Below are 25404 nucleotides of genomic sequence, written 5' to 3'. Positions count from 1 at the left end.
CAGCAGGGTTAGAATCCTCTTTGGCCACTCAGTGACAGTGCAACCTTGAGCTTGGTTTCCTCACTGGAAATAAGGGTAGCTGTGAGCTTTTCATGAATTTGTGTGCCCAGTATCGAATGAATATTGTGTATTATGTAGTATGTGTTAGAATAGTCAAAGATTTTAAAACATTTTAGTCATTTATTTCAATCTCACAATCAATTCATTATATACTAATTTATTTAGCAAATCTGAAAAATGCATGCCATTTTAATGGCTTTTCTACTCAATATTCAAGGAAGATATCAGGTAAGAATAAAATTTAGCAGAGACAAATGATTCTCCATACACTGAAAAATAGCTACTGCATGACTTTTGAGAAAAAGACTCTAGTTTGGAGATATGCGATGAAGTACTTGATATCTCAGTTGGTAGTTCCAGAATGAGTGTGTGTGTCAAAATAACCTTATGAATGACATTCTGTAGCCCATTGATGGCAGTGCTAGTGACAGCATGTCGAGTGGAAACCATCAGTTATGAAGAATGGAATAAGTTTATTCTATCAAACTGTCCTGAAATCTCTTTGGGGAAACTTTTAAGAATGAGGATCCACTTTCTGCTGTCTCAGGAGAGAAGTAGTCTTGGCTTGAATTCTAATTTTGCCTTCAGATATGCACATTACATTCACACCTTTGCAACTGGTGTCTAACACAGGGATGCTTCTGCATTGCTGGACCCTATGGAGTGCACAGACACAGCAGAGGAGCAGAGGGTACACAGTCCTCCTGCCTCCTTGGTGCCAAGAATTCATGTGATTTTAGCCCAGAAGCTGCAGCACATCAATCCGCTGTTACCTGCCTGCCTTAACAAAGAGGAGAGCAGAACCTGTAAGTGTAAGTGAGCCAGACTCTTCCCTCCTAGGTCCAGAGCTGCCTGTGGCTTACACTCAAGAGTGGTGCTGAGTTAGTTCCTCCTCCATCAGAATAGGTGTTTCCTGTAATGTCTGTGCTGGGCCCCGTTCTCCTCATGTTAATTTTCTTATTGAGGGGGAGAGAAAGAGGGTGCAAGCTGTCATTGTCCCAGGAGCACCCTCATTTGTCACTGAGCGGCCAGTGTTCAGGTGCACACCAATTACCTGCTGAGCACAGCTCATTTGCTCCGAGACGCCTAGAGGAGCTGGCGTGTGCTCTGAGTGGCTTTTCTTCCTCCTGCAGTCGTGTCGGCCTTCATGTCCGAGTTGTCTCCAGTCAGAGCAGAGCTGCTTGGGTTCCTCACACACGCGCTGCTGGGGGATAGCCTGGCTGCCGAGTACCTGATATTGCACCTCATCTCTACAGTGTAAGTGCCGTCTGTATTCTTGGTGGGTATTAAGGGCATTTCATTGTGGTGTAGCCAGTGGAAAAGGTCGGGAAGGTTCTGGTGTAACTTATTAGGCTTCACATCTAGTGTTAACAAGTGTTAGGCCAATTCTTTGTTCGCTTCAGTTTTTTGATTATGTCCCCTTAATGTTAGAGCCAAAATCAAATAAAGGGCCTGGCTGATGAGTAAAATGAGCTGCTGCTTCTTTTTTTTTTTTCCTTTTTCCTTTTCCTTTTCTTTTTTTGCAGTGCTAGGGATTGAACCCAGGGCTGGAACATGCTAGACTACTGAGCTGAATCCCAGCCACTTTTTACATTCTGAATTCTGTTTGCACATCCCGAGGCTTTGCTTCTAAAAGACAGTCAACAAGTTACATCATGTGCACATTTTAATTTATACATTGACATTAGCCTCACCCTTTGACACCACTTTGTTTTCTGATTTCAAAAATAATGTGCTCCTTCAATAAGTTCAAGGAACTTGAAGAAAATAGCAGTCATCTGTTATCTCACTACTGGGAGATAATCTCAGGTACCACTGTGGTACTTATTCATGTTTTTATGTATATATATATATATGTACATTGTATATACCAATATAGTTATCAGTTATACCCATATGTTGCCTTTTAGCATTTAATACATATAAAACATTTTCCCATTATAATTCTTCATGAACTTTTTAATGGCTGCACACTGGTTCATTATACAGTTGTGTTGTACTGTAAACATCTCCTAGTTTTTCTCTGTGGTTAACCACAACATTGTAGTAAACAGCTTGGTGCCATGATTCTTACTTTCCTCTGGTGGGATCTAAGATAGTGGTATGTAATGACTGAGAGCTCAGATATTGGAACCAAACTGCCTGATTTTTGAATCTCGGCTCTATCAGTTTCTGACTAGACGAGCCTGTTACAGGTCAAATATCTCTAATCCCCAAACTGGAAATAATCCCAGCTCTGAAACTTTTTGAGCACCACTGGGCTCTGTTTCAGATTATGGAGCATTATGGATTTTGGATTTCAGATTATCGATGCTTACCCAGTAAAGTCTATGCAAATATTCTAAAATCCGAAGTATTTTGGGTCTCGCATATTTTGAATAATATTCCAACTATACAAGTTCTGTGCCTCAAGATTTCTCATCTGTAAAACAAAAATAATAAAACCTATCTCAGAATGTTTGGAAATGAAATGAGTAAGTGTATAAGTGCTTATAATAATATTGGCTATTAATTTTATTTGCAGTTATTCTGGTAGATCAAATAGCTAGACAAATTCCAGCTGCTTGAGACTGAGGCAGGAGGATTATAAATTTGAGGGTCAGCCTAGAAACCCTACTAAGACCCTGTCTCAAAATAAAAAAGAAGGGACAGGTGTATAGTGCAGAGGTAGAGTGCTCCTGGGTTCAATCCCCAGTACCACACACCAAAAAAGAAAGAAAAAGCTAGCCTGAATATTATTCTATATTTTTAATGATAACAGTAAGCTAATTTTTATTTGCTTTTTAATGAAATCAGGAAGTCACTTCAGTATCTCATTTATTGATTTATTTTTCTTTCTTTCTTTCTTTCTTTTTTTTTCTTTTTTCTTTTTTTTTCCCTAGATATACAAGAAGAGATGTTCTTCCACTAGGAAAATTTACAGTTAACTTGAGTGGTTGCCCACGGAATAGTACCTTCACAGAACACTTATATCGAATTATTCAACATCTTGTTCCAGCAGTAAGATCAATATAAATACTCATCATAAACATAAAGCACACCAAAAATCTTTCTCATTGTCTTCCATTCAACCCACATACCTAAATTTGAGATTTTAGTAGCTGTCACTTAAGGAGAAACAAAGCCTGCCAAGTTACATGATTGAAAGCATGCTCTCTCTCCTAAACGTCCCACATTTCTTGCGTTAGCACAAATTTCTGTAAGTCTAACAAGTCACACAATCCCAGTAACTCTTAAAATTGTACTCTCAGTCAATGCCAATTTGTGCAATTTGGTATCCTTTGCATTAAAATCTTTAAATGAGCTCTAAATTATAGGAACCTCCTCCTTTTAGCTAAGGTAATTTAAAAAAAAAAAAAAAAGACCTTCATCTTCATTGCCCCAGTTTCAATTGTTATTTGGGAAGTTGAGCTTTCTTTACTTGCCAGGTTATCTGGAGTACAGTATTTCTGTGTGTAAGGATCTTGGGAACAGGGGAATTGCGTCTGACACATCATGTGATAGAAAATACTGATCCCCTCTTGCTTTGGGAATGTAAGAGTTTGGTCTGGATCAGTCATTGAACCAGTTTATTGAGTGTGTCTAAGTGCTAGCATTTTTGCAGATCCTTAAGGAGCAGTGACCAGAATAGATGAGCCTTTCTCCCTCTGATAAAGTCCTAAGATGCAGAGAGCTATTTTATGTTGGGTGCATGTATCATTAATTTCCCACATTTTAGAAGTAAAATTGAAAATGTTAAAATAATAATTACATACAAACATAGGTGTTTTATTTGTAAAAATAACTTTTCCCAAATTAAAAAAAAGAAAAAGTAGTAAAAATGACCTTTTTCTACATTTTTGCTAATCTCTTTAATATCTAAATTAATAGGAGATCCCTGGATTTTTTTTTTGTCATTACATTCAGTCTGTTATAATGTGATGTTTTGATTCTTTTTTTTTTTTTTTTTTGAAGGGTAGTTGGAATGTGTAATTTTATCTGCTGCAGTAAAATTCATTAGTCTTAATCTTGTACATTGAAAATATCTGGGTAAAAATCATAATTTTTATCTCATAGGCCCCATTAGAGAGTCTTGGCAATTCCCTAGGTTCTGTACCACTTTATGGGTGTGGGTGTGTTTGTGTATCATTGGGAGCTGAACCCAGAGCAGAGGCCCTCTACCACTGCACCACACCCCTACCCCCTTTTTGTTGTTGTTTTGAGATAGGATCTTGCTAAGTTGCCCAGGCTGGCCTCAAATTTTAGATCTTCCTGCCTCAGCCACCCAAGTTGCTGCTGGAATTACAGTTGTGAGCCATGGCACTCAGCTCTCTACCACTTTTCAGTAGTTACTGAAATAGATCCCTTGCCCTCATGGAGCTTAAATTTTTGTGGTGAAAGACCAACAAATAAATTAATCTATGGTATGTCATTTATGTGCCCTATAGAATAAAGCCCCAGGAGGATGAGACAGAGTCCTGGTAGTGGCCCAGGACAGAGCTACCAACATTCATAGCATGGGCAGGAAAAGCCTAGCTCCCAGGATGCCTCCTGACAGAACTCGGGGGAGTACAGTGACAGACCTTGGGGCTGCTCAGGGGCTGTGCAGAGAACAGATTCAGAGCCACCAAGGAGCGTGTGCTTGGCAGTGTGAGGAATGCCAGCATGGAATGAGCCCTAGGGAAACCGAGAGGCAACCCGAGGCCACTCAACTGGGAGGCCAAGGTTTAAGTAGCACATACGGAGGGCAAGAGTGAGCATCCTTGCATGTTATCAGAGGAAAGTGCTGTAGGTTCTAATGTGGTGTGAGCTTTCCCCTTCGTATTCTCTTCCTGCACCACTTTGGAGGGCATTTGCTTTTTCACTTTACCACATCCCATCACCTCCTGTGTCTAGAAGCACTTCCTGCACACTTGGCTATTTACGGTCTTACGTAGCTTTCACCGTAGGTTATGCAAGAATGGCCTGCCTGTGCTCTGCAGTGCCAAGCCTGGCTCCCCACCCCACCACATATGCTGCTTCTCAGGCTGAGTCTAGAAAAGTGAAATGCATTGAGGGCAGGGCCAAGGGGCACTGGGAGTGCTGTGGGCCAAGCATAGAGGCAGTGTCTAGGGCTTGGCGGATTCCTTGCTCTGGCAGACTTGGGGCAATAGCGGTGAGCCCTGCAGCACCAAGATGGTTCAGTGTGCTCTGCTCCTTGAATTTTCTTTCAGCACTTCCATTCAAAAGTGTCTGTAGTAGTCAATGATGAATGAATATGATTTTCATCCAAAGAGCATAGTGAAAAATGATGAGCTTTTCTCTCCCTTTCTTGAAGAATAAAATACTTTGTTTTGCTAGCTTGTGTTATGGGAAGAAGTCAATTGTCTACCATTTGTCACCGACAGAATAGAACTGATTCTTTAAGACTATTGAATAAGACACTTGAATAAAGCTGCTTCCAGAGTGAGTGAAAATCCAACACAGGAAATAGCTGTATCTGTGTGTCTCAGAGTTCTAGAGGTCATGTCACATTACTCCCTTAGAAATATATAAGATCATTCTATCTGAAAAAAGTTTTTGACTCCAAATACATGCTTTCTTACAACAGGAAACTTCAATCCTTGCTCATTAAAGCATTTCCCTTGCAGTCCTTTCGCCTGCAGATGACTATAGAGAACATGAACCACTTAAAATTCACTCCTCACAAAGACTACACAGCCAACCGCTTGGTCAGTGGACTCCTCCAGCTGCCCAACAACACTTCCCTCTTCATCGATGAAACGCTCCTGGAGCAAGGGCAGCTGGACACCCCAGGTATGCACATGGACGCCCCCTGTCACCCTTTTCTGGCTAAAGTTAAGCCTGGTAATGACTTTTCAAAAGGATGTCTGTGGATGAAGACAGATGTGTATTGGAAAATATTTCAGATGAAGGCTTGGTGTGTGCATTTAATTAAACATCATAAACTGTGCACTCAACTATTTAGTCTTCACGATTTTTAAAGCAGTACATTAGCACAAGTAGCTTTTTAAAGGCTGAAATGGGAGGTTTTGCCTTTAATCTGCTACCTCATAGGAGAGGTATAGAGAAGATGTAGTAAAACATTTGATATCTCCCGTTGAACTTTTTAAACATTTTGTAGAGAATCTTTGAAAAAAATATTTAATGGATCAGATGGTTTGAACTAACCACACTTATGGAGCATGTTATAAAATCACAAGAAAGTGGATGCCTTATCTTGTGCTCAGGTGAAGAGAATCAAGATGGCACTGTGCTGGTGATCAGTTCAGGAGGTAAAAATAGAAGAAACAGTACTGTAGGCTGTGTACACCTCAGGCAAAGGTGAGAATAGTCCCAGTCAAATTGAGTAAGATCACTGTAGCCCTGTGACCACACCACCTAGGAAGTGACCTCACTTGCTGGGGTCCCATTAGTATCCTGTGGTGGATCAGACATTAGGCATTAGGGTGAGTATTCTTTGTCCCAGGCAGCTCCAGCAGGCCTCATGCTGTCTGTCTGTGGAGCTCATCACCTAGTGAATGTTTGCTTGGGGACACTCAGCTTATAAATCGGTCATCCCTCATAGTCTTTATTTAAGCAGCACAAACCTCACGTCTATAATCCTTGTCAGCCAAACTAATGTTCCTATGATTAAGATCAAGTGACTGAAAATGATGTTCTTACTCTTCTAGGTGTTCACAATGTGACAGCTCTGAGCAACCTAATAACCTGGCAGAAGGTGGACTATGACTTCAGTTACCACCAGATGGAATTTCCCTGCAGTATCAATGTACTGATTACTTCAGAGGGGCGGTCACTCCTCCCGGTAAAAAGAGTCACTTTTAAATGTAGATGGCCATGTTTTTGTTTTATGTTGGTGTTGCTTCTAAGTTCTATTTCTTCATTGTGGCTGCTGACTATTAATAAGGGAATAAGTTATTTTGTTCCTGCCTTGGGATGGAAACTTACAGCTACCAAGAAGCAGCCATCAGGAAGTCACAGGATCACCTGGCTATTAGCACAGACATGCCCCCATCTGAGCGTACAAAGTAAAAGCTGTCTGCAGGTGGATTAACATCCAGACTTCCGCTTGATTGCCTTTGTCCCATTATTTTCTGTCACGTACATGAGAAATAGTTTAGCTTTCCTTATTAAAGTCCCTAATCACCTGATAATGAATTTTATACTTTATGGTGAAATGGAGTAGCTGATCAAGAGGTTTGAATTTTGAGGATGATGAGAAATACATCCCAGGTATTTAAAAGGTGTATAGCTACTCTGTAGAGTTCACTTGTGAACATGAGGAATAACCTTTGACATTAGTAAGTTTTCTGTGGAAAAGTACAATAAAAAGTTAAATTGGCCAGGAATGGTAGTGCATGGTGGTGCATGCCTGTAATCCCAGCAACTTAGGAGTCTGAGGCAGGAGGATCTCAAGTTCAGGAATAGCCTGGGCTGGGCTGGGGATATAGGTCAGTCGGTAGAGTGCTTGCCTAGTGTGCCCAAGGCCCTGGGTTCATTCCCCAGCACCATTAAAAAAAATAATAATAATAATGATAACTGCCTTTTAGAGATGTCCACCTTTTTTTTTTTTATATTTATTGATACCATTGAGGTTTTTTTTTTTTTTTTTTTCCTTTCCCCTTTTGCAGTACTAGGAATTGAATCCAAGGGTACTTTACCACTGAGCTACATTCCCAGACCTCCATTTTTTGGGGTACCATGGATTGAACCCAGGGGCTCATAACCACTAAGCCACATCCCCAGACCTTTTTTATATCTCATTAGAGACAGGGTCTTGCTGATTTGCTCAAGGCCTTGCTAAGTTGCTGAGGCTGGCTTTTAACTCACAATCCTTCTGCCTCAGCCTCCTGAGTCTCTGGGATTACAGGCATGTGCCACCACACCCGGCAAAAGCTAGCCTCAGTAATAATTGCTGTGGTAGTTATAATGTATGTAAATCATATTAAAAACGAATTCCCTTTCGCAAAATTAAGTGGTATTTCCTAATTCCCTTGGAAGCTGATAGAGCATGCAGCTTCTGTACATGTAGCTTAATCTAGGAATTTGAAAAATACTGGGTCCCGTTTCTCTTTTCAGGCAGACTGTCAGATTCATTTACAGCCTCAGCTAATCCCTCCAAACATGGAGGAGTACACGAATAGCCTCCTCTCGGCGGTGCTGCCTTCTGTGCTGAACAAATTCCGCATCTACCTGACCCTTTTGAGATTCCTGGATTATAGTATATCTGATGAAATAACCAAGGTACATTCAAGTTACATCAAGGATTTCCCTGTGTAAATTGTAATGTTTTGCCAATTTACATTTATTATTACAGATGGGGTAAATTTGCTCTTTGCTTTCTATGTCTTTCCTTTTTCTTCCTTTATAGTCTTTGTTTGAAATAGATATTGTTTTCTGCTGTCTCATTTTATTCCCTGGACTTTTTTAAAAATAATATTTTCTTAGTAGCTTCCCAGAAGCTAAAATTATTAATATCTTTTTTTTGGCGGTGCTGGGGGATTGAACTGGGGGCCTCACACATGCTAGGCAAGTGCTTTTCCCATTGAACCACATCCCCCCGGCTCTTAATATCGTAATTATATAATCATTTAGGATTAATGGTCAATTTAATTATAAGAATACACAAAAATTTTGCTTCTTGATTTTTTTTTATCCATGCTATTGTCATAAAAATTCCACCCTTATGCATTGATAATTATTACTTTACATACCTGCCTTTTAAATCAGGCATTTCTGCTGATCTCTATTAACTGTGCAGTTGCCTTTGCTGGTGCCATTTGTTTCATCCTGCGGGTTCATGTTCTTGTCTAGTGTCCTTTCATTTCAGCCTAAAGAACTCCCTTTAGTGTTTTTTGTAGGACACATCTGTTCATGAGAAAGATTTTGCTTATCTGGTATTGTCTTTTCTCTCCCATGAAATGGGTATTGAACCAGGGACACTCTACCCCTGAGCTATATCCCTGGCCCTTATTGTTTGAGACAGGGTCTCACTAAGTTGCTAAGACCGGCTTCAAACTTGTGATCCTTCTGCTGCAGCCTCCCAAGTCATTGGGATTTCACTGCACCTCGATGGGATTGTTCTCCTTAAGGCTAATTTTGCTGAATGTAGAATTCTGGGTATTATCTTTTTCTTAGCCCTTTGTGTCTTTTCACTGCCTCCTACTTCTGTTCTGTGGTTTCTGGTGACAGGATCCTTCGTACATGATCAGTCATTTTCTATAGCATTCAAGAATATCTCTGGGTTTTTTGTTTGTTTGTTATTTCCAATTATTGTGTGTGTGTGTATGTGTTGCTGCAGAGCAGATCCAGAGTCTCAAATATGCCAGGCAAGGGCTCTGTGCTCTGCCACTGAGCCACAGCTCCCACCCCAACCCTTGTCTTGTCTGGCTTTGCCATTCTCTCTCTAGTAAGACATGTTCTCTTAGTTTCCTTTAGTTTATACAGTAGCCCCTCCCCCCTTACTTACGAAAGATTCATCCCAGGATCCCCAGTGTGAGCCTGAAACCACAGATAATGCTCTCTATGACAGGATTCATGCATTAAGCACAGCAAGAGATTGACAACCATAATTGATGAGAGAACATTTATAGCAATATACTGTAATAAAAGTTCAGTGAATGTGGTCTCTTCCCCTCTCAACTGCCACAGAGCAGGTGGCATACACAGTGTGAATATGCCAATGAAGGATGACATGTTCCAAACAGGACAGGGCAAGATTTTGTCACAACACTTAGAATGGCTCACAATTTAGACCTCTTTTTGGACTGCAGGTAAAAGTGCACCATTGTACGTGGTCTCTTTTACTTCTCTGAAGATATTTAAAATAACCAGTTTAAAATGTTTGTCTAGTGGGTCTAATATTTGGGTTTCTTCAGGAACAGTTCCTTTTGACTCTTTATTCTCATTTCGTGGGCTGTGTGTACCTTCATCTTTGCATATCTGATTTTTGTTGATGATCAGACATTTCAAATAACATAATGTGGCACCTCTGTTTTAGAAACTAGGTTCTAGGGTTTGTTGTGTGTTAGTGCTTTTAGATTTATCCCCCCCCCCTTTGTTTTAGAAACATTTAAAAAATATCTTTTAGTTGTAGATGGACACAATACCTTTATTTCGTTTTTTGTTTTTTTTTTTATGTAGTGCTGAGGATCAGTCCCAGTCCCTCATGCATGCTAGGCAAGTGCTCTACCACTGAGCCACAATCCTGGCCCCCTTTCCCCTCTTTTTGAGGTTCTAAAGATCAAACACATTGCATGTGCTAGGCAAGCACTTTACCACTAAGCCATGTCCCCATTGGTGAGTCTTCCCGGAAATCACCAAAAAGGTCAGATAATGACAGTTCTCTGGCAGCCCTGCTTTGAAGAAACTCTGGCCCTGTTCTGTGCTCTAGTCTGCCATTTTTGAAGCTATCACCAGGGGGCCCCCGGTATTGTAGAATATGGAAGTAAAGCAAGTTAAAATGCCACAAAGCTCATCTTTCTACCAAGAATCACCTCTTTTTCCTTCATAAATGTTCCCTAGATTGCTGCTAGGGTCACGTTTATTTCCAGAGGTTTGAAAAAGCAGATTCTGATCACTGCTTTCTGCAGTTTTCATGGATGTCACTCTTCCCTATTCAAAGGCATCAGTTGTTAGGCAAGTTGCTAATTTGTTTCACCTTCTCATTTTATTTTGTTTAGAATATTTTCATCAGTAGCATTTTTCTGTGTGTAAAATTTCAGTTCTCCATCCTTTTTTTCCATCTATATTCTTGTTTGTCTAAGAGGTGGAGCTGACTTCCTCATTTTTACATTAATTAAAGGACCAAGTATCTTATTTCTTACAAAAATAATGGTTTTAAAGTACACTTAAGGGAGTTTTAAAGGAACCTTATAAAGTACATTTACTCTTTCAATAAAGGCAGTTGAAGATGATTTTGTGGAAATGCGAAAGAATGACCCTCAGAGCATCACTGCTGATGACCTCCACCAGCTGCTTGTGGTAGCGCGGTGAGTAGTATATATGCTCATAATTGCTTTTTCTGAAAGCTGTGCATTTATTTAGCAGTAACTCAGACTTCTAAAAACAGCAGAATTTTTTTCTTTTTAAACAACGCCTTCTAAAGAAGGGATTATTGAGGGGGAATTCTGTTTGGACAGTTGCCTCATAAATGGAACAGGAATGCTGCTTATCCTCTAAGCTTCAAAGAGCCAGCTACCCTCCAATTCTTGCTCTTCCGGGAATTCCTTGTAGGGTCTAACCTAGCTCTTGACTTGTGTGTAGGTGGTCTTCGTCTGGACTGTGGGGGTTTTTTTGTGTGTGTATGCTTTTTTTTTTTTTTTTTTTGGTACCCGAGATTGAACTCAGGGCCTCTGAGCCACATCCCTAGCCCTTTTTGTTTTTTATTTAGAGACAGGGTCTCGCTAAGTTGCTGAGGCTGGCTTTGAACTCGCAATCCTCTGCCTTAGACTCCAAAGCTGCTGGGATTACAGGTGGCAACACTTGGACGATTTTTTTTAATAGTATTCCTAGATCTTAAAATTTTTCTTAGACTTAAATGTGTTTCTGTTTCAAACCAGGTTTCTGTCTCTCAGTGCTGGGCAGACGACACTGTCAAGAGAACGATGGCTAAGAGCAAAGCAGCTCGAGTCTTTAAGAAGAAACAGGCTTCAACAGCAAAAATGTGTGAATGGAAATGAACTTTAAAGTTCTGATACCTATTTGAGTAGTAATGGGCAAACTGTAGCCACGTTATTGTAAAATTCAAATATCATTTATACCACAGTTTTATACATAATTTGTATCAAAACCCAACGACTTTTCCTGAAATCAAGCCTGGTGACATCTGAAGTTTGTATGATACTCAGTGAGGGCTTTTACCTTACTGATTTTATGGAACTTTTGAAGTTTTGTTTTATAATGATATAAATTAGTAATGGTGTACAAAAATGTATTTGATATTAAAAGTTTAATATTGATAAATGTTGCTGAATATACCTATTTCCTTAGCTGCAGCTAAGTCATAGGCCAGACTCTGTTCAAATGCTAATGTTAACTTCATTTGAAGAAAATTATTGTAATTTCAAAGTTGGAGGGATTGTGCTCTTGAGATTTCTATGTCTTTCTAATTAACAGTGGATTTGAGTATGTTCAATAGTCAAAGTTTGGTGAATGGACATACTTGCTAGATTCACGGGTGAAATCCTATAGTATCATTTCCCAGATATTTGGCCACAGAAACATTCTTACAGTTATTAGCCTTTTACATGGCACTGGTACCCAGATTTTGCATTTTATGGACCAGTAAAATTCTGAAAATTTGGGGACAGGGTTGTCAATTTATTTTGGCAAGTAATCTGAAAGAAATCATTGTGGATATATTTGAGGTTTTTTTTTTTTTTTTTTTACATAAAAGGACAATCTCAGAATAAGAGGTAGTCTTTTAAATGGAATAAATATAGCTTTTTGAAGAACGCTATATTGTCCTTATGTTTCTCATTACATCCCAGTACATTTGGAAACTACTATTTTATGGGACTCACTTAAGGGAACACAAACAACCTAATGAAGTTCTGCTTAAAAAAAAAAAAAAAGAATCTAAGTAGACTTTAAAAATATTTTTTAAAATAACTCTTTAGGAAAAACTTTTTTTTTTAATGGTGCTGAGATGGAAGGTAGGGCCTCACCTCTGTTAGGCAAGCTGCACCACTGCACTATATCCCCAGAAGAGAAAAAAGGATTTTAAAACTAATAAATGGCATTTAGTTACTTTAAAGATTGGATTTTGAGACATAGAAGTTTATCAGTTCCAAATGTGCTGGATGAAGAAATATTATCTGCTAGTCCTGTAAAGGCCCAATGCAAGGTTATGTTTTCCCCAGACCAATTGGTTTTGATGTACAAATCTTTAAAGGAATGAAATATTACTAATATGTAGAAAGCAAAATAGTATCATTGTGGCAACAAGAGTCTTTAGAAGGGTTAGAATGTTTTTTTAAGCTCCCAATGGTTTATATAAATCTAGTAACTTACCTCATTGAAAACAGATCAATTAAGTCCTTAAATTTTTTTTCATGTAAGGAAGGCTTAAGTTGACATTGATTTTAACCAAGAAAACAGGGTCAGCCTTGAAAAGTCAAGGAATTCATTATGCCTAATGAAGGGAAGTAAAAATTAGTTGTTCTTTTCCTACATTTAAATCTATTTTTATAAACTAATGTAAATAATGTTTATATTAGAATTCTAACTGGTTTTCATTTTTATAACTGGTAGACTACACCTTCCTTCAACTTTCAGAAATAAAATGAAGGCTCAACTGAATCTGAGAATGAAAAACATTATCTTTGTCCTAGAACAAAGTAGGTTAGTTTCCATGTGTCTTGACTGTGCCAATGTAAATGATAATCTACCAAAGAAATCATAATTTTGCTTGATCTTGCAGAAACGTTCCCTTGAAATAAAACTTCCCTAATTGTCAGTACCTTGGACTGTTTTTCATGAATTATGTAAGATATGATCTATGTGGACAAGCCCTGTGTTCACTTGGAAACACATTACAGGGTGATTTTAAGTACAGGAGGTGGTACAAATGCTCTCCTGCCCACGACCCACCCAGGCAGATTACACACTCTCCCTTAGGAACACACACATTCAGATTTGTTGTTCTTATTAAAGGCAAGATTATTAATCCAGACATTATATGTCCTTGTTTTAAACATTGCCTTAACTTTAGTTTTCAAAAAATCTCTTTGGAATTCATTTCTGTGGAACTTATATATGCTTATTTTCTCACCTGATCTTGGCTTGTATTTTTACTTGTGTTGTAGAACATTATTTTCAAGACCAAGTTGGTAAGAACAGAATAAAGCATTCAGTTTTGAATGTTTGGAATTTAAAAGTACTGTTTGATTCACTTTCATCATTTTCAAAATCATGAGAATACTTCAAAGAACTGAAATAACACTCAGAATAAGTATGCAGTTATAACAAATTTACCACTTGTGAATTCTTTAAATCAAACCCTTGATCAAATGTCATGCAAGGAACTCTCACACATTATTTTAAATTACAATGGTACTTTATTTTAATAGTCACAAGATTTGACACTTCAAAAAAAAACACCACTAATAAATAACAAACGTGGAATGCTTATTAAAGTCACAGTAGACATAATGTTCAGCCGAGAATTGCTTTGAGATATCAGAGAAACCAATACTTGCTGGAATATGCTGTGTAGCTTTCTTACTATTTGGGTTATATAGAGGCCCCGGTTCTTTGTGGACAGGGTTATGGTCGAAAAACCAGTTTCAGCACAAGCTGTGCTTCAGACTAAATTTTCAATAGTTGCGACAGTCTGCACAAGATGTTGAAGAATGCCCCCCCGGAAAAAGGTTAAAATTTGAAAACTTCCTTCTAGAATTTCCAGTAGCCAATATATTCTTACATCCCTGAAAACAGAGCAAAATGAAATTTAATAGATAATGCCATTCATATTGACAAGACAGGTTTATATTATACTTGGCAAGTGTACATTTTGGGGAATATAGGCAGAATATATTCAAGTTGGAACGTGGGAAAAATCAGGACCAAATGAGAATATGTTTCTTGACCAGTGTCAAAAATCCTCAATCAACTTCCTAGAAAATGATTAAAAGCCATCACAACTGAATAATTTTATTTCAATATTCAGATGTTTCTCCACACTTGGAACACTAAAGTTACTAAAAACTAAAGTGTATGATCCACCTTGTAGAGGTAATGCATAGGAATAAACTGACAACAGAAAACTGCTGAGCCTTTAAATGGGTCAATGTCTAACCTTTACATCTGCTTCCTAGAGTCCATTCCTCTTTTCCCTCTAAAAACCAGTTCAAGTTGTTCTGAAGTGACCTGTTACAGAATATAAACCGTTCAGGTCTACAGAATCTAGGATTTTGGATTTCTAGCCTTGACTCCAATTTGGAAACCTCAGGTTCAGACTTCTTTAAAACCCTTCCCAATGAAACAAAAATTTGTAATCCGTAGATTAAGACATACAAGTTAAAATAGCCTAATATGTGAAAACTCCTTTTTGAACTTTCAAATAAAAGCCAAAGGCTTCTTTGTGGCCAAAATCTAAATCTGAATTATTCGTGTCTGGCATTGTGTAAACATATTTTTAAGTTCCTTTTGCTGGACTTCGTTAACTACTTCTGGCTCTGCAGGACTCTTCTGAACTTTAGCTACTGCAAAGTTTATGCCATGGGTTAACCCAGCTTGTGTAATACTAGCAACCTGGACCATGGAACTGCGAATCTTTGCAAAGGGAGAGACTGCTCTGCTGCTACTGCTCTCTGAAGGAGAAGGAGTTACATGAAGCCCTGACTCAAGTTCCAACATGCCTGAACCAGAACCAGGGGTCTTTTGAAATATAACAGAGTGCACTGGTTCAACTGACAAAAACTGCGGGCCTGTTGCAGAAAAAGACACATCTAATTGAGATGGTCGAGAAGGTATTAGTTCTGCTGATTCTGATTTGGTTTCTTCATTAGAAACCTGATTGCTCATATGATTTCCTTCCTCACTAGCTTGCTGAGACACACACCTGATCTCTGATAGCTCCGTCATTTTGTTTTGTGCATCTTGCACAAATCTGTGGCAATAAATATCCACAGGCTTGGCAAAACCAGTCAATATATGTATATTGTCAGCAGAAGGACTTTTTTTCAAAGGAGACACCCGGCCTTTTCCAAGCCCACTTCCATGAGCAACAGTAATGTCTGAAAGAGCATGAATGCTAACATCGGTGCTGCTGATAGACTGGGATCGACTGCCTAATCGAGGTGCTGAAGCAATAATACCACAACTAGGAAGAACATAATCTACTGGCCCTACACTCTCTAAAGAATTAGCTAGCTGCCTGTCTTCATCAGACTTGGAATTTGTAAGAAATTCATCAGAGTGGTACGAGTCATTATCTGAAGACATGTCCCCATCAGACTCTGCCTGGACCTTATTGTCCATCACTCCTGAGTGTTCCAAAGTCTCAAGACTACTATCTGATTTCCAAAGATTGACTTTTAAATTTGGTTTTAGAAAGTTAACTTTCATTTCAGGTTTCGTGAAGTTTCCTAACTTTCGAAGGGTGCCAATATTTACATTGGATTTGGTCTGCTTCACTTTTTGATTTAGAGATGAAAATTTGCTCATTAAAAAATTCTTCCCCTGGGCCAAAGAGCCTTGGTTTTGAGATCTGATACCAATGATGTCTTCGTGAGGTTTACTGCTCTTCCTATAAATTAGAAAAGAAAAATGTCAATTGTCCATGGAATCCAGTATCACCATTCTAATAAATGAAGATGATTTGCTTATTTAAATTGATTCTGATTCTATGAAAACTGCATCCTTTAATTGATAAGCCAAAATAACTTCTTGGGATTTGACAATAAAATAACACTGTCTGATAGAAATATGAGAGCTACTTAAGAAATTTAAATGTGGTTTCCCCCATTCTTCCCTTGGACATGCCTTTAAAGAACTAAGACCTTGGATAATAATGTCTTTATTCTTGGAAGAAAATCTTAGAAGTGGTATGCTCACCTCTCAAGTTTTTTCTCAATTATAGGTACATCCAATCCCATAGCCTGCTTGGTTATCTGAAGCATCTCTGCAATGCACTGAAGGGTATCTGAAACCCAAATATAACCACTTAACATCTCCAAAAACATACAAAACATACTAAAAATAAAGCTGCTCAAATTCATACAAGCTTGACTAAAATCTGTGGTCATGCACTTAAATACAGGTTTAAAAATTGCTACTTGTTCACTAGTCCCCCCACTAATTTAAAATGTTCTAAAACAAATTTTAACAGAAGATATAGAGAATCCATTCAAAGAAACTCCCTGTGATCCTGGGAACAGAGTTCGTATTTAAAGGTCTCAGATCACAATGCTGGACCACTACACTGTAGGCAATGTCCCAAATTCCATTTGGACTCAGAAGAATAGAATATATCAAGCCCACTGCTGAATATTTTTTATATCTTCCTCTTTTTTACCTTTTCCATCTTCTTCTGGATTACGCATTACAGCTCTCAGTGTATGGAAATAACCACTTGCTTCTTTATATCTGTAGTGCAGTCGCATGCAGGAGAACTTTGGTTTACCAAAGAGTGTGGGTTCAGGACCTAAAAACCCAAATGAATACATGTAAAGTTATACCTTTCACATGACATTCACTTTCCTCTGTCACTTCAAAAGATCAACAAAACATTCATCAACTAGGTAGGTAACAAGTTTTCATAATCTAAATGAGAATGTGCAAAAGACAAGCTTATCGTGACCTTTTGATTTGATGATATATAAAAACTCTTTCAGTCTCAATTATTTAAACTTGATCCCTGGTGTTATCTTCACAAGGCAAAAATAATAGAAACCCAGTTAATATTATCAGACTATCTATCACTACTCTCTAAGACTAGAAAAGAAGTCTAAAGACAAAGACTACTTGAAATATCCTCTTCTGGTTTCTATCAGATACTTACTCTACCAGTCACTTAAAATAATCTGACCTACACTTGGAAGCAACAGAGTTGGTTAGTATGTTAAAATTTACCTATTTCTATTTTTTCCAGGCCTTCTAGACTCAATCGTTGATATTGGCTTACTTTATCAACTTCATCATCATAACTAGGAAGAGGGAGGAAAAAAAGATTACAATTAAAAGCATTTTTCAGCCAACAAGCCAAATATAACTAGTAAACTACTACATGCAGTTAAAATAAAATCTTCCCTAGCACAATAGTCTGGAGTAGAGTTAAAACATAAGAAATATTTTCTAAACAAGAATAACACATATAGTTTAACAGCTAAAGAAAATTGGCTTATAGTTCTTACACTAAAAAAGAAACCAATTACAAGGCAAAAAAAAATTATGTTACAAAAATTTTAAAAAACAAAACCAAAAACCTAACCTAAAATGAAGGCAGAACACTCAAAACTACTTAGAAATATTTTAGCAGATGAAAATTCCATGTGATTTATACCAACAGGCATCTGAAATGAGGACTAAAAATATAATTCTAACAAAGCCAAAAATAAGTAAATATTTATTTAGAAAATATAAATTAAAACTCAATTCTGCTAGAGCATGAGGAAATAATAAAATACTTTTATTTTGCAACTGGCATTGTTAATTGGTAGTCTTTCTGGGAATGGATCTGACAATGAACCTCAAAAGTCATATAATTTCACATATCCTCTTGACCAAAGACAAGCTGGTGTGTGTGCACAGGGACATATACATACAAGTTATCTGTATATGAATAGCTAACATCATTCATAGTATCGAAAATCTGGAGGTAATTCGATACCTAACAATGGGGAAAATAAAATGCTTTATATGGTATGCTGATACAAAATGGAGTATATGAAAATCTGGGAGCTACACAGATAATAATACTAAGCTAAAAAAACACTGTGTGACTATTAAAAAACAGATTAATAATTCTTAAATTTTTCAAACTGAAAAATATTTCAATGAAATTTTATAATAATAAAAACCAGATTCTTTAACATTTTTTGCTATGAATTCTAAAAAAATTTTTTTCCAAATTTAAAAAGAAAATTGAAAGCTCAAAACGAATAAAGCAACTTACTAGGCCACGTAGTAGGCAGAGTTAGAAAGCAGTAGCAGCACATCCACATCTCTATGAGTAGCATCAATGAGGCTAAACAAACATGACACAGGTAATTAAATATCTTCATCTGCATTTTTGGTCAAGCATATTCCTACAGCAGAGTCATTATGACAAAAGACTAGCCAAGTGAACAAAAGAAAAACAATTTGGAGTTAAATGTAATGCAATCAATGCATTTGGAAAATTTTAAAGCAATAAGAAAAAACAGATTTGGGAAGTGGGGGAGGTGGAAAGAAGGACTGGATCTGAGGAGAAGTCCTTTCTCAAAGAGAAGTAGCCAGAAAAGGGGAAAAGGAGGAGTCCTCAGGGAAAACAGGACAATTGGGGGGGAGGTGGTAGGCGGTTAGTGGGAAGATAGGAAAATGTAAGACAGAGGAATCATAGATTACCTCATTGTCTAACATTCAAAACAACACTATAAATTTACGATATTTTACACTCCTATAGAATACATCTCTTCAAAGAGTTTTACATAAATATAACATTTATGTGCAAAAATGAAACAAATCCAAGCTACATTCTATTTTCTCACTATAGATCAAAATAAATAAAAAATACAAGTAACAAACCCGATGAGTGTTGATGGACCATTAAATCAAAATCATAGTAAAATGTATCTCATAAAATAAATAAGGAAACGGTCAAAGTATAAAATCTACAAATTTCTGACAATAGGAAGAATGTGAAAATATGAAAATATTAATCTAATATCAACAGGCTTTCCATTATCAAAAGGTGGTGCATTCTCATTAACTAGTCTCTAAATTCCACCGGAAGAGTGGACATTTCTGTCTTAAGATTTCAAGATTTCATAACAAAATTGCTAGATCTTATAAAAACACCAGTGGAAAAGCAAATGGAAAACAATAGCGGAAAAAAGATTCGTAGATGGAACGAACTTAAGCCACTACTTAATCTGCGTAAGAATGAGGTCATTGTTTAACGGGTACTGCGGGATTTACTAACATCTTCAACTGCAGTCTTCCACATCCGCGGCACCTTGCTGCGGCATGACTCTAGCCGTCATCTAAAACAACAAATGCACCTCAATTTTCCCCTAATAAACTGAAGAACACAATGAGGAAGAATAAGATGCCAGAACCCGATAAAACAGATTGATTCTAAGAGCCAAAATTCGAGCATTATCCAATGAATGGGAAAAAGAAAACCACATATTCAACGATCCAGGGAGCTTCATTGAGAATAATACCGAATAACACAGTAATATGCGATTTCATTTTATGCATTGATACTTACGTGCATTCAGAAAATTGTTGCTTGAGCCAAGCCCAAAAAATACGTCACGACACATATTTTTATATGAAATAAATTCTACTCTACTAATTACAGAGATTACTTTCATCCTATCTTCCTAATTTGGCATTAATATTTACATCAGGCAAACATGATCCTCAGTCTAAAACATTATGTCCTTAATGAAAAGCACTTGGCACATAATAGGCGGTCGAAAAAGGTCGGCCCTCCCCCCACCCGCATTTTTACTGAAGTCTTAACTGCAGTAAATACTTAATTTCCCTCCCCACCCACCCTTACCCCATTAAAAAAAAAAAAAAAGCACTTGTAATACGAACAAGAAAGAAAAAGAAAGACCCCTTAGGTGCTTCCCCACCCCCCACATCTGCAGCCCTGAGGATGCTGCTCTATTCATTTTTGTTTTCCCGCCACTGAGGCAAACCCTCCTTCCACACTATGAAGACAAAAATCGCCAGCACCACATGCAGCCCGACCACCGCGACAATAGTCGCATAGAAGGCGCTGTCTTCAGGAGACATTAACATCAGGCTCTGGAAAAGAAGTAATTTACAGGAAAAATACAACCCCACAGGAACTTTAACCATAAGTCCTGCAAAAAGGAGAAAAATCTTAAAAGTCATGGCAAGAACGCCTTCAGACTTGGGCTCGGCAGCATTGGCGGCGGCAGCCCGCTGCGCGGTTGGTGGAGGCCGGTGGGAGCGCGGCATTGTCAGTCGGTCCGTCCGTCCGTCTGTCCGTCGATGTCTCGAAGCTCAGTCTAGAGCCACCTGCACCCTAGCTCGCGCCTGCAGCGAATGCGGCAACTGCTATGCGGCCGCGCCAAGTCACGCCCAGGGGACACGTCTGGTTTCCGGCCGCCCACTTCCGGCAGTGGCTGATTGGCAGTGGGCATGCGCGCCTTGCTCTGCGCATCCAGCGCCCTCCATGGAGGGCACGGACCCCGGCCCGGTGGGGGAAGGGCGCTGGGTGGTCGGCTCCCGCGATACTTGGCTCGCGCCTTTGCAACGGTCGGCGAGCAGCGGACCTCGGCCGTATCTGACCCAGCAATGGGCCTGATGGAGAGTGGTTATCCCGTGGCTAATCACTCAGCGAAACCTGGTAGGGGCAGCGTCCTTGAGTGTCCAGAGGGCGAGATGAATAGAATCGCTACACACTTGGCTTTGTAGAGTGGCTGAAGGACATATCTGTAGTTTCCTCTCAAATTTAAGGTCCTCTTTCCCATTATCGCCAGACTGTGCTGCAACAACTGGAGGCGGGAAAGGAGGTGGCGGGAAAGGACACAAAAGGCTTGAGAGGTCAGCCCTTACGTGCAGGGGCTGTACGAAATGGCCCTGTTGCGCTGGACAGCTCCCACAGGGCCCAGGCGGAAAAGCGCCGCAGCCCGGGCTCCCGCCAGCCACGGCTTGCCGCAACTATGCTGCGGCAGTGACTGCGGTTTGGCGAGGGAGGCACTGTCTCACGCATAATTAAGGGGATAACACAGGATTAATGCAGTACTTTTAAAAATCAAAATTACTGTAAAAATATGACCAAGACATCAAAAAATTAAGACAGTAAGGGTTTCTGCATTTGTACAATCCTTCCTTGTTTGCCTGACCCTAATCCCCACCCAGATCTTAGTAAAACTTTATTTACAACTCAATAAAAATATAAACGTTTCAATTTAAAAATAGGCATTAAATTCGAATGACATTTTTTCCCCCTAAGGAAGATACAAAAAGAGCCAACAAGCACAAGAAAAAAAAATCCTCAACATTTGTCATTAGGGAAATGCAAATCAAAGCTAAAAAAGGTATACCTTACTTCAAATACACTAGGATGACAAAAAATCTTTTTAAAAGGGCAAAATAAGTGTTGGTCAAGTCTGGAGAAATTGGAACCCTCATACATGCTGGTGTAAGTATGAAGTAGCACAGCCACTGTGGAAAATATTTTGGCAGCTTCTCAAAAGTCAAACGGGATTACCAAATGAGCTGGCAATTTTATGCCAAAATATACCCTCAAATGAACTAAAAATATGTGCAAACAAAAGCTTGAATACAAATGTTCATGCAACACTGTAATAGCCAAAATGTGGAGATAATCCAAAAGTTGTGTATATCCATACAATAGAATGCTGTTCAGTTACTTGAAAAAATGGGGTTTATGCCACAATGTGGATAAACTCCAAAAACATGTGAGATCAACCAGTCACAAAAAGTATTATTCAACTTATATGAATTGTAGACCACTCCATCCCCCATATTTCCTGAGCTTCCAAAAGGGGTTCATGTTGGAATCAGCCACAGAGTGATTTAGTGCCTCTCATTAAAAAGAAATATGACTTCTGATAGACATACCCTTTCCTTCTATCCAAGCCAAGAAGCTAAAACATGATCTGAGAAGCCACCACCTTCAAAGTATCAGCCTCACCATCTGCTCCATCCATCTCATCCTATCCCAAAGCTTCAACAAAAGCTGTTTCCAGCAAAACAATAAGAACAGGAACACACAAAGGCCAAAATGGGCCAGTACTTCAACCATTGTGAGATACAGCCAGTCTGGCTTAGTCAGCCTTAGAGGAGATTCTTCTGGAGAGTCTCAAACTTTAGCTGCAGTGCCTTGAGAATCAACATGTCATTCCCTCAGACACTAACGCTGTCCTGGTTAGCAGTGGGACTCCCCTGCACACCTCTGCCTTAGACCTGAGGCAGCTTCTCTGGATCAAAGAGCTAACAGAACCACTCTCCATCAGGCACTGGCTCCATGTTAGTGGAGAAAACACAAACTTTTACAACCAATAAGACAAGGAAGGTAGCATCTCAGCTGATGATTCTTGGGTTGATGGGAGATCCAGAGTCTTTCAGTATTCCAAAGGTTACCAATTCCAGAGTTACCAAAGACTATGATACAGATGGGCCTATTTTGTACACAAGGAAGAAGATGAAAACGAGGATGGCAGTAGAAGCTTTGGCAAGTAAAAAAGGCAAAGGATACTTTGCATCACTTGATAACCAACCACCTGAGGAAGAATTAGAGGACAAATATATCATGTAATAACATCTGAGGAAGAGAAGGGAATCTAAGGACAAACTAGAAACTAGTCAGGAAACTCAGCAAGAGGCCCACACCTGAATATACCCTAAAACAAAAGAATGAAGAAGTAGAACAAGAAGCAAAATACAACTAAAAAGGGACTGGAATTGTGGCTCAGCAATGGAGTGCTTGCCTCGCACGTGTGAGGCGCTGGGTTCGATCCTCAGTACCACATAAAAATAAACAAAGGTATTGTGTCCATCTACAACTAAAAATATATATATATATATATATTAAAAGAAAATACAACTAAAAGGCCAAATCAACAAAAAGCTCAGCCTGAGATCACAGTGACAGTTACAAGCATGAAGTATCCTGTGACTTAATGAGTATACAGAGATTACTATTCCCCTGTCTGTGACTGCCAGACACACAGTCCTACAAACAAGACAGCAATAAGGACAGAATAAATAAGACTGCATTGTCCATCATGAAATATAAAACTAACCCTGGGTTTCAATTCTAGTGTAAAAATTAAAATATGTATGTATGTAAACACATATACATATATATTTTATATTTTTTGGTACCAAAATATAGTTTTTAAACAAATGGCTTAAAAGAACACAAATTTTTTGCTAAGATGTGTGAGAAAAATCTCACCTCACTTTAAAGGTATGCAAATTCTATCCATACATACAGTATTTACTATCAAAATGAAATCTTCCATGACATTAACGTCATGGAAGTTTTCTCTATGAAGTAAGTCAATGTTACTTTTTATTAATGTTAATATATGTAAATACTATCTTCATTTGATTGTGCTTTGAAGCATATTTAATGTCCCTTTTATTAAAATTACATGAAATGTACAAGATAAAATCTAGAATGCTTTATTCTCGGAGCGGAGCTTGGCCTAGAATTTCCTAAAATGTTTTTGATTTTATAATATTGAAGATTACCGTTTTAGATTTGTGTAAAAGCAAGCAATTTGGTAGATCAATTTAGATTCTGCTATTCACTGATATTTTGAAGAACCACTTGAAACTGGATGCTTTTTGTTCAAAAAAATGTCAAGTATTAGTCAGCCTATTTATTTGATGAAAGGCTAGGACCACTTTATATCCAATAAAAATAATAAGCATCACTTGTATCTCTTATTGCACTCACTTATGTGCATCAATACAATAAACCTAAACTCTGGAGATGGCAAGGCAGGATCCACACTGCCAGCTGCAGGCTGCAGTTGGCCAATATCAATTTTTTTTTTTGGGGGGGGGTAACAGGGATTGAACTCAGGGGCACTCGGCCACTAAGCCACATCCCCAGCCCTGTTTTGTATTTTATTTAGTGACAGGGTCTGAGTTGCTTAGCGCTTCACAAGTTGCTGAGGCTGAATTTGAACTCACGATCCTCCTGTCTCAGCCTCCTAAGCCTCTAGTATTATATGAGTGTGCCACTGTGCCTGGTGGCCAATATCAATTTTTAAAAATCAAATTTGTATTAAAATACTTATTTTAATTACTGAGTTTTTTAGTACTCCCTTAATTTTGCACCCATTGTATCTTTTTTAAATTTAATATTTATTTTTAGTTTTCGGTGGACACAACATTTTTTATTTTTATGTGGTGCTGAGGATCAAACCCAGTGCCCCGCACATGCCAGGCAAGCATGCTACTGCTTGAGCCACATCCCCAGCCACTGTGAGTATCTTAAGTTAGTACTTCAGCAGCAGTCCTGTACTAAAAATTGCCATGCATCATGCATCCACGCCCACAGCTAGCATTAACTGTGACAACTTACCAACATCAGGTTAAGCAGGTTACTTATCAGGACACCATTTCAACTCACCTGGGATCACAATCAATGAGTGCCCAGCCCCCATGGAATTTCTCATCATCAGGCAGTAGTAACTTCATGTAACTTTGTAAGAGCTGACTAATTAGTTCCTGGTGGCTTCTCTGATTTTCCTTATGCAAAGCTTCATGCTCTTTCTCCTTAGTAAATATGGAATAAAGATCTTCTGTCACTGGAATGCCTTGCATCAAATCTAGGGTGGAAGGGTTAATATCTATTATCAATAAGCTAAGTAAGACCTAAAACTCTAAGAAGAATACATAAACATAAATCTTTATAATCTTTACTTGGGCAAGATTTTTTAGATGTGGCACCAAAATCTTAAACAACAAAAGAAAAAATGTGACAATCGTCAAAATTTAAAACTTTTGTGTTTCAAAGGGCATTTTCATGAAAGTGAAAAAGACAACCCACAGAAAGAGGGGAATATTTATGACACATTATCTGATAATACTTAATATACCCAATATTTAAAAAACTCCTATGACTTGATACTAAAAAGAAAAACCAATTTTAAATATGGTCAAAGATTTGTATAGACAAGCTAACTTCCT

General features: G+C 38.5%; 2 protein-coding genes across 10 annotated transcripts in view; one reads left to right on the top strand and one right to left on the bottom strand.

Annotated features, from left to right (window-relative positions):
• Mcmbp (minichromosome maintenance complex binding protein) overlaps positions 1–13053 on the top strand; it is a 38989-nt gene extending 25936 nt beyond the window's left edge. Inside the window, exons 9-16 of one of the 2 annotated variants that reach the window (XM_026384260.2) lie at positions 694–866; positions 1194–1317; positions 2943–3060; positions 5670–5835; positions 6714–6847; positions 8122–8286; positions 10945–11033; positions 11604–13053. In XM_026384260.2, the coding sequence (XP_026240045.1) occupies positions 694–866; positions 1194–1317; positions 2943–3060; positions 5670–5835; positions 6714–6847; positions 8122–8286; positions 10945–11033; positions 11604–11730 (1096 nt within the window). In that variant the 3' untranslated portion in view covers positions 11731–13053. Of the gene's footprint in view, positions 1–693; positions 873–1193; positions 1318–2942; positions 3061–5669; positions 5836–6713; positions 6848–8121; positions 8287–10944; positions 11034–11603 lie in introns of both variants that reach the window. The other variant, XM_026384259.2, reaches the window with a different exon arrangement.
• Positions 13054–14102: 1049 nt separating this feature from the next.
• The window catches only part of Inpp5f (inositol polyphosphate-5-phosphatase F), an 83596-nt gene continuing 72294 nt past the window's right edge, over positions 14103–25404 (bottom strand). For 5 of the 8 annotated variants that reach the window (XM_077799154.1, XM_026384210.2, XM_026384212.2 and 2 more), the window contains 6 exons: positions 24845–25043; positions 18662–18733; positions 17620–17693; positions 17063–17191; positions 16603–16690; positions 14379–16294 (listed from right to left, as the gene is read on the bottom strand). In XM_077799154.1, the coding sequence (XP_077655280.1) occupies positions 15139–16294; positions 16603–16690; positions 17063–17191; positions 17620–17693; positions 18662–18733; positions 24845–25043 (1718 nt within the window). In that variant the 3' untranslated portion in view covers positions 14379–15138. Of the gene's footprint in view, positions 16295–16602; positions 16691–17062; positions 17192–17619; positions 17694–18661; positions 18734–24844; positions 25044–25404 lie in introns of all 8 variants that reach the window. The other 3 variants (XM_026384213.2, XM_026384211.2, XM_077799156.1) reach the window with 3 other exon arrangements.

The sequence above is a fragment of the Urocitellus parryii genome, chromosome 5 (assembly GCF_045843805.1).
Source record: "Urocitellus parryii isolate mUroPar1 chromosome 5, mUroPar1.hap1, whole genome shotgun sequence".
Lineage (NCBI taxonomy): Eukaryota > Metazoa > Chordata > Mammalia > Rodentia > Sciuridae > Urocitellus > Urocitellus parryii.
Note: the sequence above shows the minus strand (reverse complement) of the source record. Positions and strands in the feature narration are given on the sequence as shown.